At 41.1% G+C, this 18,724-nt stretch overlaps 1 protein-coding gene across 1 annotated transcript in view; it reads left to right on the forward strand.

The window, feature by feature from the left end:
• The window catches only part of Lgi1 (leucine rich glioma inactivated 1), a 42,174-nt gene extending 23,768 nt beyond the window's left edge, over nucleotides 1–18,406 (forward strand). The window contains exons 5-8 of the mRNA XM_036168229.1: nucleotides 7,612–7,683; nucleotides 10,327–10,496; nucleotides 10,780–10,944; nucleotides 14,994–18,406. Of these exons, the coding sequence (XP_036024122.1) occupies nucleotides 7,612–7,683; nucleotides 10,327–10,496; nucleotides 10,780–10,944; nucleotides 14,994–15,829 (1,243 nt within the window). The 3' untranslated portion in view covers nucleotides 15,830–18,406. The remainder of the gene's footprint in view (nucleotides 1–7,611; nucleotides 7,684–10,326; nucleotides 10,497–10,779; nucleotides 10,945–14,993) is intronic.
• The last annotated feature ends 318 nt before the right edge of the window (nucleotides 18,407–18,724 follow it).

Raw genomic sequence — 18,724 nt, forward strand, 5'->3', positions numbered from 1 at the left:
TGCTCCCACCCCCCTGCAACCATCCTCACTCTGGGCTTGTGCCTCTGGGAGTCTGCTGCTTCACAAGCTGACATTCTAGTTTGCTATGCACCGCAGCAGCGAGAGCACAAAACCACGGCAGCATTTGCAGCCCAATGCAGGGCTGGTGGGTTAGCGTCTCCCTGTGCCCTCCTGCTCACCAGGCTCCCTTCTAAGCACTTCGAGCTATCCACTCATCAAACAAGCTTGAGAGCTACAAGTCCCCAAATGCCTTGCTGTCCTCACTTTTAGTGAAGATAAACTCGTTTTTAACAATTAGGATTTTCCCTGTGAGTTGAGTTAACTGGGATTTAATAGCCTGCGTCACTGGACATTGGTGACTCCTTTCCTCTTCATTAGGCATACCTGAGAAGTGTTAATTTGACACCTAGGACCCACTGTGGTATCGTCTTTTTCTTTCTTTCTTTTTAAGACAAGGGCATATGTGCCCCAGCAGGGCTCAAATTCACTATGTAGCCAAGGATAATCTCGAACTTCTGATCTTCCTTCTTCTACCTCCCAAGTGCTGGGATTACAGGCATGTTGCCATGCCTGGTTAATGCAGTGCTGGGGCTTGAACCCAAGACTTTGCACATGCAACCAAGCATTCTAGTAATTGAGCTACATCCTAGGCAAGCACTCTACTTTCTAAGCTGCATCCCTGACCCTCACCATCAGTTTACAAATTACCAACACCAGCATTATACATATGAGAGCAATCTGGGAACAGGAAAGCTAGTGGACTGCCCCAGGCTTTGAACTTAGGCAGTCCAGTGGTAGAAATTCCCCTTTACCCATTATATCATACTATATCCTCACATATTCATCAATAAGACTAAAATGAAGACCTCCTAACTGATCTGGAAATCAGGGGTGTCTTAGTTAGGATTTCTTTTGTTGTGAAGAGACACCATGACCATGGCAACTCTTATTAAGAAAAAAAAAAAAACAACATTTAAACAGGGTGGCTTACATTCTCAGAGATTTAGTCCATTGTCATGGTGCAACATGGTAGAATGCAGACAGACGTGGTGCTGGAAAAGTAGTGCAAGTGTCCTACATCCTGACTTTCGGGAAACAGGAAGTGGTCTGTGGGCGTGGCTTGAATATAAATGAGACTTCAAAGTCTGTCTCCACAGTGACACATTTCCTCCAAAAAGGCCACACCTACTCCAACAAGGACACACCTCCTAATAGTGTCACCCCCTTTGGGGCCATTTTCTTTCAAGCCACCACTTAGGGTGACCTTGCTTGGGAGCTGTTGTAGACATCCTTTCTATGCCCAGACAATCCTCAGTAGCCAGCAGCTATTCCAGGGCTTATAGACTGCTGACACTTGTTCTCTGGTACTCTGGCATATCCATGCAGAGCCCTGGCTCCACTGGTCCACAGCTACTGTCCAGTAATGGGTTACTGAAGGGACAAAGGCCCACTGAGTATTATCAGAAATCAATACAATGTTTAGCAAATTGTTATCATGGCCCATAAACTACTCTTTTATTCCAAATTACAAAAATAATGCTTGCTCATTAGAAAAATTCAAATCTATACCAACTATTCAGATCTTAAAGTTAAATATACTGCTATGCCTTGAGTATGGTTTGTACCTTCAAGCACATGAAGGAGTTTAATCCCCGAAGTCCTACGCTAATGGTATTAAAGGGTGAAAAATTAACCTGGTTTTGGTGTTTAGTATGGTATCTCTTGGGAATGATTTAATTTAAATAATGTCTTTGGGCTAAAGCCCACATGACTGAATCCCAGAGAAGTATCACCTGCTTTTTCCTATGTCTAGATAAGAGACTTTCCTCTACCCACTCCAGACTCCCTCTTTCCCTCTCTCCCTGATTCACTCCCTTCCTTCCTCCCTCTCCCCACCCCTCTCCCTCCCTCCCTGATTCACCCCCTTCCTCCCTACCCTCCCACACTCTTTATTCATTTGGCAGTATATACTGAGGGCTCTAGCACATTCTTCAAGCTCTCAAAGCAGAACCATTCTTGGGGTAGTTAACAGTGAGGAAATGTTTTCTCCAGTCTCCTGCTGCCCTGTCTTCACCCCTCTGTTAGCCCCACCTGGTAGTCCATGTCTCCCTACTTCCTGGAAAAAAAAAAAAAAACAACCCTTGTCAGAGGCAATGACTCTTAACCATGTGGCTTAAAGTACTGCTTCCAGAATCATCTGATTACTGTTATAGATGAAGCTGTAAGCCTTTCACAATGAAAAGTATGAAGATGTGATTTAAGAGCAGGATTAGAATTTGGAGATCATCCTGACCTAAGAGAACTCACTTCATTGAAAACTGCCAGAACTCAAGCCTGCCTCCCATTCCCAGCTCACACCAGTTTCCATCGAAGTCTGGAGCTGATTTGTGGAACCTGATAGTGAATCTGATGGAGGCTGGCTTGGGTCAAATCAAGGCCCTAGTTTTCCTCAGCTGGGATGACCCACCACCTGGGTCCCCAGACCACTTTCTCTTTTACACTCCTAAATTTTCTTCCTCTTATTCCTAAGAAAAATTCTCATGGTTAGTATTAACACTTGGCTCTGATTTAACCCTTGCACTGACCAAAGTATCCCAATGAAGAGACCCTTGAAGAGAAAGGAGGTCTAGACCCCAGTTTGAAGTTCCATTCCTGCAAGCCATCGCTCTAAAGAACAGCAAAGACTAGAGATCTTGCAGTACAGGACCCGTAATGTGGCTTCCAGAATCATTTGTTCTAGGTGGCTGTATTAGTGATGAGAAGAAAGCTTAGCTATGATGATTCTTTTTCTACTTCATTGTTTTAAAAATAATTTTTGTACTTTCAGAAATGTCTTAACATGGCGAAATAATTAGTATATGGGTATATGTATTGGTATGTGTGTCAATAAAAGCAAAAGATAGATCTTTAGGACTACTAAGCCATAGAGTTTTCTTACTAAAAAAGAGAAAAAAGATGGTTCCACCCTCCTAAATTGAGAGAACTCAGCAGTTAGGAGCATTTGTTGCTCTTCTAGAGGACTGGAATTCAGTTTCCAGCACTCATGTTGGGTAACCAGCTTACAACCACCAATAACTCTAGGCCCAAGGGGGATCTGACACACTCTCGTGACCTCAGAGGGCATACACGCAGACACACAAACATAGGCATGTGCACAGGCACACATACATATAGACATACAGACACACAGATGCACACACATAGGCACACACATACATATACACACACAAACACACACAGAGGCACACACACACATGCACAGGCATACACACAGAGACTCACATACACAGTCATGCACACAAACAGGAACACACAGAGATTAATAATACATCTTTTAAAGTGCATAGCTATTAAGCATCATTAGTTTTTATACAAGAAGAAAAGATCAATTTTGGGGTCTTGACACACATAAGCCTTAAAAATTCCCTTGCAGGCACAGAAGTTTTCCTAGAATCCCTTGCAAAGGAGTAGGGATAAAGCCATTAGTAGCTGTGTTTGTTAATTGTCACAGTGAATTAAACCTACATCCTATTCTTGGTTTCTCACAGTTGTGATAACAGACACCCAGAGAGGATGGGTTGGCAGGGGCATGTTCCTGACCATGATGAGGCTCATATTGGTACTGAACTAAGTGATACAGGGGGTCAGAGCTACATCGGCCTTTCAACCAGAACTTCTACCGAGGAAGAGAATGATACTAAACTGTTTCTCTGTGAAGCTGACAGGCGGGGATGTGGGGGGCTGAGAAAATGTAATGTGGATTGGAAAAGTTGATGCTGAGGTGAAACCTAAGGGTGCCATAATCCCAACAACCCTGATGGAACCCTGATCTTAAAGCAAACAGTGCTGTCTCAGGCTCTGTTTCTGTCTCAGCTGCCTGATTGTCCCCAGATCTCATTCTCTTCACTCTTCTGGTAAAAAAAAATCAAATGTTGAGCAAGCTGCAAAGAACCTTCCCCCCTTTTCCCCCCAGGTGCCCTAAGCATCTCTCCTTTGTGGCCCTCAGGTGCCTGCGATGGATTCTGGAGGCCCCAGGCCCTTTTTACTGCTGGCTTTAACAAGGCACAGGACACACAGCAGTGCCTCAAGGGGACTGCCTCCGTCAAGAGTGTGTATCTCTCTCCATAGGCCTTTGCACATCCACAGACCTATAGCCTCTCTGCCTGGAGACTGTGCTCTACTGTTCTCTGTGTTTACTTTCACCTAGGCAGCTTATAATGCATCGAAGTCGGGCCCCTTTTTGTAAATCTACAAAATGCCCTGTGTTAATTGTGAACCATTGCTTATTTTCATGTTCCCTTATTAACAGAGCTGTTGCTTGTCCCCAGTTCTTCACAGCTGCAGACAATGGCAGATGAAAGAACTTCCCTTGCTTATGCAACAGAATGCTGCTATTTCCAATTTCTCCTCATTCCAGAATTGTTAAACACCCTTAACTGGCCCATGGCCCTAATTCTGACCCACCTCACGTTTACAGTTTTGCCGATCCCCTCCTGTGCCTGTGATGTATTTTTCGACACCTGCCTATCAACCTACACTAGAAGCACACTCTTTCTCAGGACCCATTCAGGTTTCCAAAGGCTCTGTCAGCTTTGCTTTCCTGGCTATTCTCTTTTCACACTCCTCTGCCTGTGTTCTGTTCATCTGAATGCAACCTGATGGCACCAGGGCTTCCCAGAGACCCAGAGAAGCTGTCTGAAAGCCAGTCTAGAGCTGAGGGCACAGGAATGCCTTCTTCATGCCCCTCCATATCTCCTCTTAGTCTGTTTCTTAGTTCAAGCAGCTTTCTCAGTCTTACTGTTCGTCAGCCCTAGACACGAGGTGCCACCCTACTCTGTGACTAACCCTTCACATCATCCCTCATCTCACAATACATGGGCAGCCATGACAGTTCACTCATGTAGTCCATTTTCTGAATACTACTTCCTGGACAATGTGTATACAGGAGCCTTTACCCTTTGCCTCCCCAACCCAGCTGTTTTTGTTTTTGTTTTTTTAGAGCAGTCTCAATACCAAACATCATGCTAGGCTATCTCATTTTCTCTTTTTATTTTCACTTTCTTTTTCTAACAGTCTTTGAAATGAGATAGTTATTTTTCATTTTAAAATGAAAATTAGAAAGGTTGTGTTTTAGTTGTTTTGTGTTTATTTTGTTTTGTTTGCTACTGTAACAAGCACCTGTCATGATCACGTTATAAGAGGAGAGGCCCACGTTGCTCCATTTTTAGGGGTTTCTGGTTCATGATTGGCTTGTGTCTATGGTAGCATATCATGATGGGAATGTATGGAGGAATTAAAGTCAGAATGGCCACAAAACAGAGAGAAGTAGGAAGTATATCAGTTACTTTTCTATTGCTGTGATAAACACTACCACCAAAAGCAACTTGGGGAGGAGAGAGTTTATTTGGCTTACATACCCTAGTCACAGTCCATTGAAGGAAATCAAGGCAGGAACTTGAAGGAGAAGCTAGCCATGCTGTTTATTGGCTTATTCTTCCATGGCTTTCTCAGCCTGCTTTCTTACATACCAAAAGACCACCTGCCCAGGGATGGCACTGTTTACCATAGGCTGGACATTTTGACATAAATCATCCACCAAGAAAATGTCCCACAGACCTGCTTACAGGCCAGTTGATGGAGGTATTTTCTCAATTAAGGTTCCCTCCTCTCCAATGACTCTAGCTTTTGTCAAGTTGACAAAAGTTAACCAGCATAGGAAGGGACCAGAGTCACAGTCACCTTTCAAGGATACATCCCAAGTGATCTCCCACTACTTCTTAAAATTTCTACCATTTCCCAATAACAGAACAGAAGCTGGGACCAAGGCTCTAACACATGGGCCTGGAGTAGATATTCTACCCCAGTGTAGCATGATTTTAAAGATGTAGAATCTAAGTCATCCAGCTACAAAATGGTGGAGTGCTGATTTGATTTCTATCCCGCTCAGACTGACTGCAAAACCATGCCCTTCATTAACAAACCCATGGTTATGGAGACTTGAACTTCCTACTATTTTCCCATTCTTACATTCCATGGTTCATAGAAAAAAGTTTTGGCATCTAGTAGTAATTTCTAAAACCAACAAAACAGCATAATTAAATGTAAAGTAAGTTCTAAAACTCATGAATGCTTAAATGTGGACAATTTCATATTTAAGAAGAGGAGGTAAAAGACAAAGAGAGCCTTGAAGAATGTTTTAAAAGGACTGTGGTGATATTTTATCTGTGTACCCCAGTAAAGTTTATGAGGATCAGAGGAAAAAGCCAGTCACTATATTAAACATAGAAGTCAGGCAATGGTAGCACATGCCTTTAATCCTATCACTCGGGAGGCAGGGATCTGCCCGGATCTCTGTTAGTTCAAGGCCACACTGGGGAACAGAGTCAGATGTGGTGGTACATAACTTTAATCCCAGCATTAACCATAAAGGTCTGGAGATCTGTACAAACAGGAAGTGACAGAGCTGGGCAGGAAGAGGAAGTGATGTAGCTGAATGGAGAGAGGAAATGAGATGGTAGAACAGAAAGGTATTAGGCATGGGTATACAGGAAGTTTGTCTCTTTGGCTGAGGATCTCCAAGTGGTAAGAACATGTCTGGCTTCTTTCTGTTTTTCTGATCTCTCAGTTTTAACCCCAATATCTGGCTCTGGGTAATTTTTTTTTTTTTTTTTAATTAATAAGACTGTTTAGCAATTCATCTTACAAAGGACGTTGAGAGAATTTTCAAAGACCTTTGAGACCAACAAGAGGCTCTTCTGCTCTAGCTTTAAATATTGTGAAAAATATATAAAATGTGCTGGCAAAACCCAAAAAGTGTCAGTACCTGGCTCCCTTCCCAGCACTTGATGGTATCCATTTTTCTGTAATGTGCATACATTTCTTTTACCTTCTTACCACTAGAACTATTTCCTGTTTGTTAACCATTATCAGACTCGTTCTAGTCATGTGTAAAGCAGCAACTAGGAAGAGAAAGAAAGTAACTCTGTAATAACAAAATAAGACTCAGAAGACCAGAATAAGTAAAGAGGATGGGTGAAGGGACATTAATGAGGAAGCTTTTTGCCAAAATGGAAAGACTGAAGCGAAAAAGCAAAAGCCAGAAACAAGGGAACGTCCTTTGGAAAGAAGAAAGGACATGAAGACAAAGGAATTGGAAGTTTAGCTGCTCTCTGAAGCAAGGAGAAGTGGGGAGAGGAAGTCAAGGTCCCAGCCAAAAGAGGGAGGGCATTTGGGGGTGAGCATTACCATTAGTGTGCTTGTTCATCACTTGGGAAGCAGCCTCGAGGCTGGACCTGTGAGAGTATGAGCCTCGGGTTAGGAGTTCAAAGAGGGATGCACAGGCACCATTCTGCTGTGGTTTATTGTTGCTCTTGCTTCAAGTCAGTATCAAGACGTATCAAGTATCAATGCTAAGCGGATGTTGAAGCCAAGAGATCAGGAATTGGAAATTCAACAACAGAGATTTGAGTAGTATCTTAGGGAAACAAAAGTACTACATATAATTTAATAGACTGAAAATGATTTTTAAAAAGAACTTATAAGTAAATTTTATCATAAATGGCATTTATTTAGTTTTTCACTACATTTTTGTATCACTTTTTTTCTTTCCAGGAGTCTCGCAAACAACAATCTCCAGACACTCCCAAAAGATATTTTCAAAGGCCTGGATTCTTTAACAAATGTGTAAGAGGACCTAAGAAATCACCGATTAACTAATTTAAAATGATTAGTGAGACTTTATATTGATGATTAGTCTTTTTAACTGGCTTTAAAATTAGAATATTTTTAATTGACTTCACTCTTGACTCTACATTGACTAAATGTTAGAATTCTTTATGATTTATCATGGGAAATTCTGAATGCACAGTACCCAGGCATTACTTTGTCAAAGTGCGTGCCTGTCTGTAAGGGGCAGTCATAAAGGTCACTGGGGGAACCTGGAAAGGAGAGACCTCCACAAAAATGTCAAGATCTCTTTTTTCTCATGGGGTGCAGGAAGTAGGGCTACAAAGACAAACACAGGGGAGTCTGGGAAACCAACAGACTCAGATGAAAGGTTACACCCATGGGTTGGTCAGGCAACAGAAACGGAGCAGGAAGTGGGGGAAGGGAGGGGGGTTTGCCTTTTCTCTCATTAGCCTGAATAACAACTCTAGGCTTAATCCCCAGGAATTTGGCTTAAGCCCCAGGAAGGGAATGAACTTAATTATTTTTGACCCCTTTTCAAACAAAAGAGCTTTCAAACTTTGACTTTTAAGCTTTAGAGTGAAAGATCTTCACAAGGAGGAATTTGTATATTTTTGCTGTAAGCAAAGTAAGTTCTATATGCCCAATTCTCCCCAAAGCAATTTAGTCCTTAAATCTCTTCCAGAACATTAGCAGGGCATTTAAGTGTCATAAAGTAGAATATAGGAACCAAAATGAAGACATGTATGAGCACATTTTTTTTTTTACTATCACTTACTTTGCTATTGAATATATAGAAAGAAAATGAAATAAATATAAATATATCATGAAGCTTAAATAGCTTTTAAAGTTCTTTATGGAACCAATAAAGAAAGTAAATATAATAACACACATACAGAGACTATATATTTGTATTGATATTTCCAAAACAGCTTTCTCTAATAACAATGAAACAAAAAATCTGAGTTAAGAATTTTCTTCTAAGCCCAGAATTTAACCCCAAATCAAGAAGCTAATGAAATCCTCTTTGTCCTTTGCAGTTGTTCCAACTCCTCTGTCATGCCTTCTTTCCCAGTTCCTGAAAACTGATTTATATCCAAGCAAAAGCCAGAATCAAGAACCTTCCTTAAGAACCCAGCAAATCTCTTGTCTGCTCTGCTTTACAATACCCAGAAGGGCTGGCACTCTTGGGATGAGGTCACTTCTGAGAATGTTTTGAAACTTAGATGATACCCCATGGCTTACTTGGGGTGTAGTTCATGCTGGGGCCTCTGCCTCATGCTGTGTCCATGTAACACTTAAAATCTGGCTCAGTCCTCCAGGGAATCCCAAAATGAGCTTAGCCCAAATCAAGGATTATCCCAGAAGTACAAGGATTCATGATAACTTGTCTTTTAGTGGATTTCTTGCTGATTTTCTTAATGAACATATTCTTTAAGAAATATTTAAATGCTCATGTATTTAAAATTGTTTATGTGCTGCGTGAAGAATGGGCAGCACCTATCTTATGAATTCTGTGTGACCAGAAAAGAAATAGAAGACCTTCACAGAGGCAGAATAAATAATCAGAAAGCTTGGTGAGTCAGGGCCATGCGTGGAAATTTAAACTGCTATATAGTTTATTACAGGCATGAGCTGTTGTAGGTATTATGTCTGCATTAACTCTACTATGGCAAAGTAATTTCTCATTAAAGTGGAATTTGTAGATCACTTTAATGGGGTCAGGATTAACTATGTCTATGAAGAAGAAAAGCCAGTGGCTCACTGGGTTTAATTAAATATCATACAGCAATCCTTACACTCTATCCTCAAGATCCAGTAATGTAGCCACTGGATGCTCATAGCCACAGAGCCCCTAGAGTGTCTGCTAGTACAAACGAGACACCAAATGTTAAGTTTTACATTTATTTATCTATCTATTTTTTTTTGTCCTAGGGATTGAGCCCTGACCTTTCAATAGGATAAGCATGCATGGCTACACTCAGAACCCTCAAATTTTTTTTGTAAGATTTAAATTGAATTTTTTCTTATCTTAATATATTAGAAAATAATCACATTTGGAACAACTTAGATATACGAATCTATTTTTGAACAATAAACTTTATAAACTCTAAGTAAAGATCATGTATTTCAGATGAGAATTTAGCATCCAAATTGAGATATAAATATAAACTATACAGAAGACTTTAAAGATAATACCAAAGAGAGAGAGAGAGAGAGAGAGAAAATAGAGTACTGCTTAATCAATTCGCTGTGTTTATAGTGTTTATATTGATTACATACCCAGATGATGAAATTTTGGATGTGTTGGAGTAATAAAACATTAAAATTAATTATACCTGTTTCTCTTTACATTTCTTTAGGGTTCCTATAGAGAAACGCAACTTATACATATGACTTAGATGTTACTTCCATTGAGTCCACTCTTCTAGTCTAAGATACCATTGAATCCAAACGAGCATAGGTTATGAGGTTCTTGGGTGGCCTTTAAGGGTGCTCTGTGATCACTCTCTGAGCCCAAATGGAATGGACAGTCAAGTTCAACACAGATGATAGAGCAGGTATAGGGTAATGCTGAAGTCATGCTTGGGTCGTGACAGGCCCTGTGTATTGCAAATGCAGCAGAGGTTTCTGTTTCAGGGACCTGAGAGGGAACTCATTTAATTGTGACTGTAAGTTGAAGTGGCTGGTGGAATGGCTTGGCCACACCAATGCGACTGTGGAGGACATCTACTGTGAAGGCCCCCCGGAGTATAAGAAACGCAAAATCAATAGCCTCGCCCCCAAGGATTTTGATTGTATCATTACAGGTAATGTATTGAAATCCATTTTACAGCAGAAAATTGTTTAAAGGGCTACGTTTTTGCAAGTATAAAAATTGATTTTTTTTAATATGTTAAGTACTATCTAAGAAATTTAATGTGTGAAACATTCTGAACCTTTAAAACTTTATATGCTTTAAAACAGCAGTATTGCCATTTTACTATCTCTCTGAAATAGATATATTTCTTGTGAGTATTTGGGATCTGGCCAAGGAGTGTGAGGCTTTAGTATTAGCTCACATGTATTCATCTTCCTTTCTTATTTTTGCAGAATTTGCAAAATCCCAAGATCTACCTTATCAGTCACTGTCCATAGACACGTTTTCTTATATGAATGATGAATATGTAGTCATTGCTCAGCCTTTTACTGGAAAATGCATTTTCCTGGAATGGGACCATGTAGAAAAGACCTTCCGGAATTATGACAACATTACAGGTATGAAGAGCCTGACAATATTGAGTAGAACATTAAACTGTTTCAACAAAGGGCAACAGAAATGGAGGAGTTTATGAGGAAATGCTTTGACTAGTCTTAGTAGTGCTAACTCCAACTTTTTACTAAGCGACTTGAGATTGTGTGCTAAACTGTAGCTAATCCTTAATTCCTTTACTTGTAAATAAGAAAAGTATCTAAATCGCAGGTTTGTTAGTAAGGAAATGTGATCATGTATTTAAGAAACTTAGCATAGTACTGAGTATACTAAATATACTCTAAAAAGGGGGATTCTTTTTCTTCAGAATAAAAGCACTGAATCACAATGATTAATTCTAATCTAGGCCCTGCCATTATTTAACTAGACAAGTCCATCACCTTCCCTGTATTCTCATTGTTCCTAACTTTAAAATAAGACAATAAAATAAACTGGGTCTGGTAGTGCTCATCTGGGATTCCAGCACTTGGAAGCTGAGGTGGGGGATCAGGAGACTGAGCCCAGCTACATTGTAAGACCCTTGTTCCCAAATATAGAAACAAACAAAACCCCACAAACCTAAGGGGGTATGGCTGGGGAGAGGCCTCTCTGGGTGCTGCACTGACTGCACAGGCATGGAAAACTGAGTTCGGATCCCTGGCACCCTTGTAAAAAGCCTGACATGATGGCAGGCATTTGTCAGTAACTTCAGCACTGGAGAGCTCAGACAGGTAGAGCCTGGGGGCTCACTAGCTGGCCAGTCTGGCCAAATCAGCAAGCTCCAGGTTCAGTGAGAGATCCTGTCTCAAAACAGTGGAGAAGCAGTTGAGGAAGACACCAAACACTGACCTGTGACCTCCCACATATGCACACATGGGTGAGTGCACCTCTGCTACATATATTCACAAACACTGTGTGTGCACACGCGCGTGCGCGCACGCACACACACACACATACACACACACATACACACACACATACACACACACACATACACACACATACACACACATACACACACACATACACACACATACACACACACACATACACACACACACATACACACACACATACACACACACATACACACACACATACACACACACACACATACACACACATACACACACATACACACACACACATACACACACACACATACACACACACATACACACACATACACACACACATACACACACACATACACACACACTACACACACACATACACACACACATACACACACACATACACACACACATACACACACACACATACACACACATACACACACACATACACACACACATACACACACACACATACACACACATACACACACACATACACACACATACACACACACATACACACACACACACATACACACACACATACACACACACACATACACACACACATACACACACACACACACATACACACACACACACACACACACACACACACACACACACACACACACACGAGTGGAGGAGAACTGTACCTAGCTCTAAGAAAGAGTTTGTGTGGATACAATTGTGATTGGCACAAACACATGAATGAATATACACAGCACAAAAATACGGTTATAATTAAATCTGGTTGAATTCAAAGTAAGTGAATCAATAAGAAAGCCGTTTTAGATCAACTTTCAAACTCTGCTGCACCTTTTTAGTAAAATGTTAATGTATCCCTATCCCTTGAAACAAAAAGGATTCTGTGGCCCAATCAATCTATAAGCCATATCTGCCTCTTGGAGGTTCATAACAAATATGTTAGAGGTTATGAGAAATCATGCAGTGTGGAAACCTACTGTCAATGTTTTTCTTAATTTGTTCATAGAATCCATTTTTTTTCCATGAAAAATGGTGCTTGAGAGATCTCTTAAGTTTTGTTCCCATTTCAACAGTTTTAAAATTGTAAAATACCAATCAAAACAGTTCTGAAAGGTGTTATTTTCTGACATCTTGAACCCTGCTCCTAAGACTATCCCAACCTCCTCATAAAAGGTGACCATTGGCTGGGAAGGGTGCACACTCTTGCCATCATTAGCTGGGCAGGGTGGCACACTTTTGTAATCCTAGTACTTGGGAGGCTGAAGCCAAGGGATTATGAACCCAAGGCCAGCTTGGGATATAGAGTGAGACTATGTCTCCAGAAAAGGAGGGCAGAAGGCTTACCACCAGACAAGGTACAAAGGGTTATAATTATTAACTAGATTTTGCCAGGAGCCATCAAGCCTATCCATCATCAAATGTCCAAATAGTCCTTGCTTGATACTGAGGTTCATTCACCTGGATGAAATGATCTATCCACACTGAGATCCTTCTAGAACCCTCTTTTCCTCCAAGAAAGGTCATGCTTCTCTTCCTTGCTGGGTTTTCCAATGTGGAGCAGTTGGGCTCTGTGCTATCTAACCTCAGATCTTCTGATTTGCACATATCCCATCAGCCACTGTTTGTTCCAGGATCTTGCTGTGTCATCAAGGCTGGCTTTGAACCCACAATGCTCCTGCTACAGCCAAATGTTAGAAGTACATACATGTGTCTCTGTCCTCAGCCTGCTCCAGATGATACTGTAGACTAGAACTTGAAAGGAATAAATCATCTGCTTGTAGATTTTCAGAGGTTATGTTTTAGATGATAGTTTAGTTTGTTCCTGCTCCTGTAATGAAATACCCTAGCCTGGGTAATTTATAAACAACAGAAATGTATTTCTTACAGATTTGGGAGCTGGGGAGTCCAACAGATTCAATGTCTTGTAGGAACCTGCTTTCTGCTTCAAAGACAGCCCCTCTCTGTGGATGCACAGAGCAAAAGAAAAGATAAAACTGTTAAAACGACTCTCTCAAGCCCTTTTTATGTGGGCTCCATTGCCGTCTTAATCACCTTCTAGACTTGCACTGAGGGCTACGTTTCGACATGGATTTGGAGATTTTCACATATTCAAACCATACAGATCATAAATAACAAATCATATGATTGCTAGTCTCTCCATCATGGATAGACATCGCTGCCCACCTGTGATATTATTTCTTGCAGGATTATATATGTCACCACAGAATCCTTCTCAACACAAGCTTGTCACGCAGTCACAATCACTCAGTCAGTCTGTATGGGTACCTAAGATGAAATCTGATGGCCATCCCTCACACACTCTAACCCTTTTGGTGCAGAAGAGAAAACCGATCCCAGAGAAATTAAGTCATCCTTTGTAGGTTGCATAAACAGTTTGGTTATTACAGAAGTTTCAAGTAAGGTTCCTCTGCCTTTTTATTTTCTCCTACAGCCAGTATCTAAAGTTCTAGGTCAACCTGGTCTGAACAGTAAATACTTCCAGGCCAACTGGGGCTACCTAGTGAGAACTTATCTAAATAAATAAATAGCCCAAAGACTCAGATAGGCCCATGTTTGAATACCAGCTCTGTCTTTTGGTATCAGAACTTTGCCCCTCTGAGTCTAGAAAAGTTTGCTCATCTAGAAAAAGAAAATGAGCAGGCATGGTGGTGAGCACCTTTAGTCTTAGCATTTGGGAGGCAGAAGAAGGAGATATGTGAATTTGAGTTTGAGGCCAGCCTAGACACAACATAGCAAAACTCTGTCTCAAAAATATATATATACACAAAAACAAAGATAAGAAAAGGGAAGATAACATTTATCTCAAAGTTGGTGGAATAATTTAATGATTTGACAAAGCATATAGTAAATGTTCAGAAATGGCAGTTTTTAATTACAATTGGGGAAATTAAATCAGGTATGTCAAGGAAATCAATACTTGCTTCAAGGAGTGAGAAGAAAGAGTTCAGGTCGTATCTCTATGCCCTAAATGTCTATAGCAGGTTGAATGTGACATGGCAGCTTCATTGTTTATAACAAGGTCCCATGGGTGTAAAGACACAGAACCCAAAGACATTGCTGCTTGACTTTGGAGATTGGTCCTCTCTAATAAACCAAGGAAATCTTTCCTTTTAGGCTGATTTCTGTGGAAGTTGTCTAACCCAGCCTGTGTGTTTACATGTTTCAAAGAGGATAGCCATACAACTAATATCTCACTTGTCTCTCCTCAGGCACGTCCACTGTGGTGTGCAAGCCTATAGTCATTGATACTCAGCTCTATGTCATTGTGGCCCAGCTCTTTGGTGGTTCTCATATCTATAAGCGAGATGGTTTTGCAAACAAATTCATAAAAATCCAGGATATTGAAGTTCTCAAAATCCGAAAACCCAATGACATCGAAACATTCAAGATTGAAAACAACTGGTACTTCGTCGTTGCTGACAGTTCCAAAGCTGGGTTTACCACCATTTACAAATGGAATGGAAACGGATTCTACTCGCACCAATCCTTACATGCCTGGTACAGGGATACTGATGTGGAATACCTAGAAATAGCCAGAACACCATTGACCCTCAGAACACCTCATTTAATCCTGTCCAGTAGTTCCCAGCGTCCTGTCATTTACCAGTGGAGCAAAGCAACACAATTATTCACTAACCAAACTGACATTCCCAACATGGAGGATGTGTACGCGGTGAAGCACTTCTCTGTAAAAGGTGATGTGTACATTTGCTTGACCAGATTCATTGGCGACTCCAAAGTCATGAAGTGGGGTGGCTCCTCCTTCCAGGACATTCAGAGGATGCCATCACGAGGATCCATGGTGTTCCAGCCCCTCCAGATAAATAATTACCAATATGCAATTCTTGGAAGCGATTACTCCTTCACTCAAGTGTATAACTGGGACGCAGAGAAAGCCAGATTTGTGAAATTTCAGGAATTAAATGTTCAAGCACCCAGGTCGTTCACACATGTGTCCATTAACAAGCGTAATTTCCTTTTTGCTTCCAGTTTTAAAGGAAACACACAGATCTACAAACATGTCATAGTTGACTTAAGCGCATGAGACACCAAATTCCATGGCTGCCATCAGAAACTTTCTACAGTATGTGACCTGGATGAACTCAATGCATGATGACTCTTCTTATCACACTTGCAGGTGAATGCCTTTCAACATCGAGACTGCTAAAGCCAAGACTACCAGTATCACCATCCTTAACTGTCCAATCCAGTGGTGTGGGAAGTTACCTTTTATAAGACCAAGTTTCATTATGTAACTGTTCTTTGCAGTGAAGATGTATAAATAAGTGTTTAATGGTATCTGTTACTCCGAAAAAGAAATATTCATATGTACTTTTCCATTTATTTATTCACATGTTCAGAAACAACTGCCAAATAAAATGTTTACATTTTCTTTCATATCCCAAAGGTAATTATTTACAAGAGCTGTTTGATTCTTGTTGATTGTATGTTGAGGAAATAGTTTTATATAATAGGATTATATTTGGATCAAGGATTTATGGTATGAATATTGAGTAAAGTTTAAAAAAATGAAAATGATTTCCCATAATTTATAAACATGTTTATCTGGGTTCTATTAGAGGATTTTGAACACTCGGAAGTCACGACTTTTAGGGACACTTTGAGATGAAAGAGTAACACTTTTAAATAAGAGGGAGAGAGTTTACCTATTATGTTAAGACTAATCGGTAATGAGGAGGAAACTTTTAAATGAGAGGGAGAGAGTTTACCTATTATGTTAAGACTAATCGGTAATGAGGAGGAAGGTCATCCTGTCCCATCTGATAGCCTCGGCTGAAAATACCACTCAGCCATTTGCTAGAAGAAATTTCAGATTTAGAACTGAGTAGCCCCTGATCTAGGACTTTCTAAATATCTAACTCTAGAGTCGCCTGACAGCTGGTAGATTGTAACTTTATGTACAGCACTTGCCTCCCACGTGCTGGCTCTGGAGGCCTCTCTCTGATGAAGAACTTTTTGCTTCTAGACACTGGATTTGCTGTAACTGACCTGCCACACAGTGCCTACAAGGCTCATGTTTGATTTTCTAGATTCCTGCTTCTGGATCACTTGAGTCATTAGTACCTTGTACACTGCCTGTTATGTACATAGTAGGCTCTCAAAAGATGTTTTTCAAAGGCTGGGTATATAGTTTCATGGAGAAGTACTTGTGTGGCATGTGTAAAGCCCTGGGTTCAATTCTCAGCACCAGACAAAAAGCACTTTTGAAAACATGTGTGGCTTCTTCTCTTCTAATAAACTCTATAAGCCCCTCTGACCTACCTAGTACTTACTGAGTACTTGTTGAGAATGTAGTGTGGTTGTGGGAAACTGATACAGGAGTAGGGTGTGATGCCTGCCCTCTGTAGTCTTAGAAAAAGAATTGAAGTGGGCTAAAAGTACAGAATTATCTAGAGATTAAGCAATGAGTGTGTGAAGCGTCATCTGAACAGTCTGGATTTGGAATATCATAGGAATAGTAAGCGTGACTTTGGGGATGCTATGCTCTTTGACTTAAGGGAAGATGCAATTTCAAAAGGAGGTTGTGTGGGGAAGAAATCGCTGGCACAAACTGCTGTGTGTGCTGTCTGTATGGAGGGCTTTTGAGTTTGCTTACGTTCCCCACTGGGTGGAGGTGGGCAGACAGCAGCTTCCCAGGCCCAGTATAAGTCTGATAGACTGAGGCATCAGGAGTCCCCATAATAATGACACAGTCTCCAAAGAATCAACACCCTGGGTTGTTGTGCATAAGGGCCAGATTTTATTATTCAAATAGAAAAGATATTAGGTCTGGCTTCAGGGTTATAGGGGAGAAAAAGGTTTAACTACTTCTGATCCTACACCTAGGAGAACTGGCCTTGGAACACCTCTTCCTCTGTTCTGATAAGCAACATTATATGCTGCTGGAGAATGCCTGCTTTGTACAGTCTGGGTAGAACTCCAGCTCTGCCATGCATAAGCTTTGCAATAGGCAAGGTACTTAACCCACCTGAGCCCACTTTTTCATTTGTAAAGATGGGCAACAATACCTACTTCCAAGGAGGAGAGAGTTAAATGAGAAAACACATGAGCAGCAGATGGTATTTCCCAAATATAGCCCCTACCACCCCACCCACCTACCATGCTCTGTGAGACCCGGCCTGAAATTCATTAAGAGGTAGGCATCTAACTTACCTGTTCTTTGTCTGAATGGTTGATGACTTGCTTGTAATTCATTGACTATGGTGAAAATGATACAATTTGGCATCCATGCTAGGTCATGAAAACCATGAACTCATCCTTGCCTTGTAAATTGGGACACTTGCTGCTGAGCCCCAAACAGCTGCGTAAGAAGTCTTATTAACCAGAGGCCATTGTTCTGTGTTGAAAACCAAACCCCATGGAGCAATCACCTCCTGGTGCTTTGGTCAACAGGCCCAGCTGGTGTCACAGCCAACAGCCACCATCAACCTCCAGTCCTGCGAAGCCTACAACTCCAGATCCTGCAGTCAAGGAACAACATGACATCAGACCTTCTCATCAGAAGGGCAGCCATTAGAGAGCAGCAAGCCATCCACAATATCCCTGTCCAAATTCGTGCCCCAGACTCTATGAGCATAATAAAGTGGTTGTTTTAAACGGATATGTTTGGGGTGATTTGTTGTACAACTGCAGTCATCAGAAGGTACATAAAACACTTCGAGCAGAATGGCCTGTGTGAACACACTTTACACAGTAGTTATCTGGTAGGCGCCACTCCCAGCACATTGCACACTTTTGGATTACACTCTACCTTTTAAAGAATAGCTCCTTTTATCAATACCATTTCAGTGTTCTTACCTTGATCCAGCATTGTACCAGGATGCAGAGACTATGCTTCCTCAGTCTGCTGACCATTAGGAATTTACCTTAAAGCTTGAACCACAATGCTGGGAGGTGAGCTGGTTGAATTCAGACTGTC

This window comes from Onychomys torridus, chromosome 1 (assembly GCF_903995425.1).
Source record: "Onychomys torridus chromosome 1, mOncTor1.1, whole genome shotgun sequence".
NCBI lineage: Eukaryota > Metazoa > Chordata > Mammalia > Rodentia > Cricetidae > Onychomys > Onychomys torridus.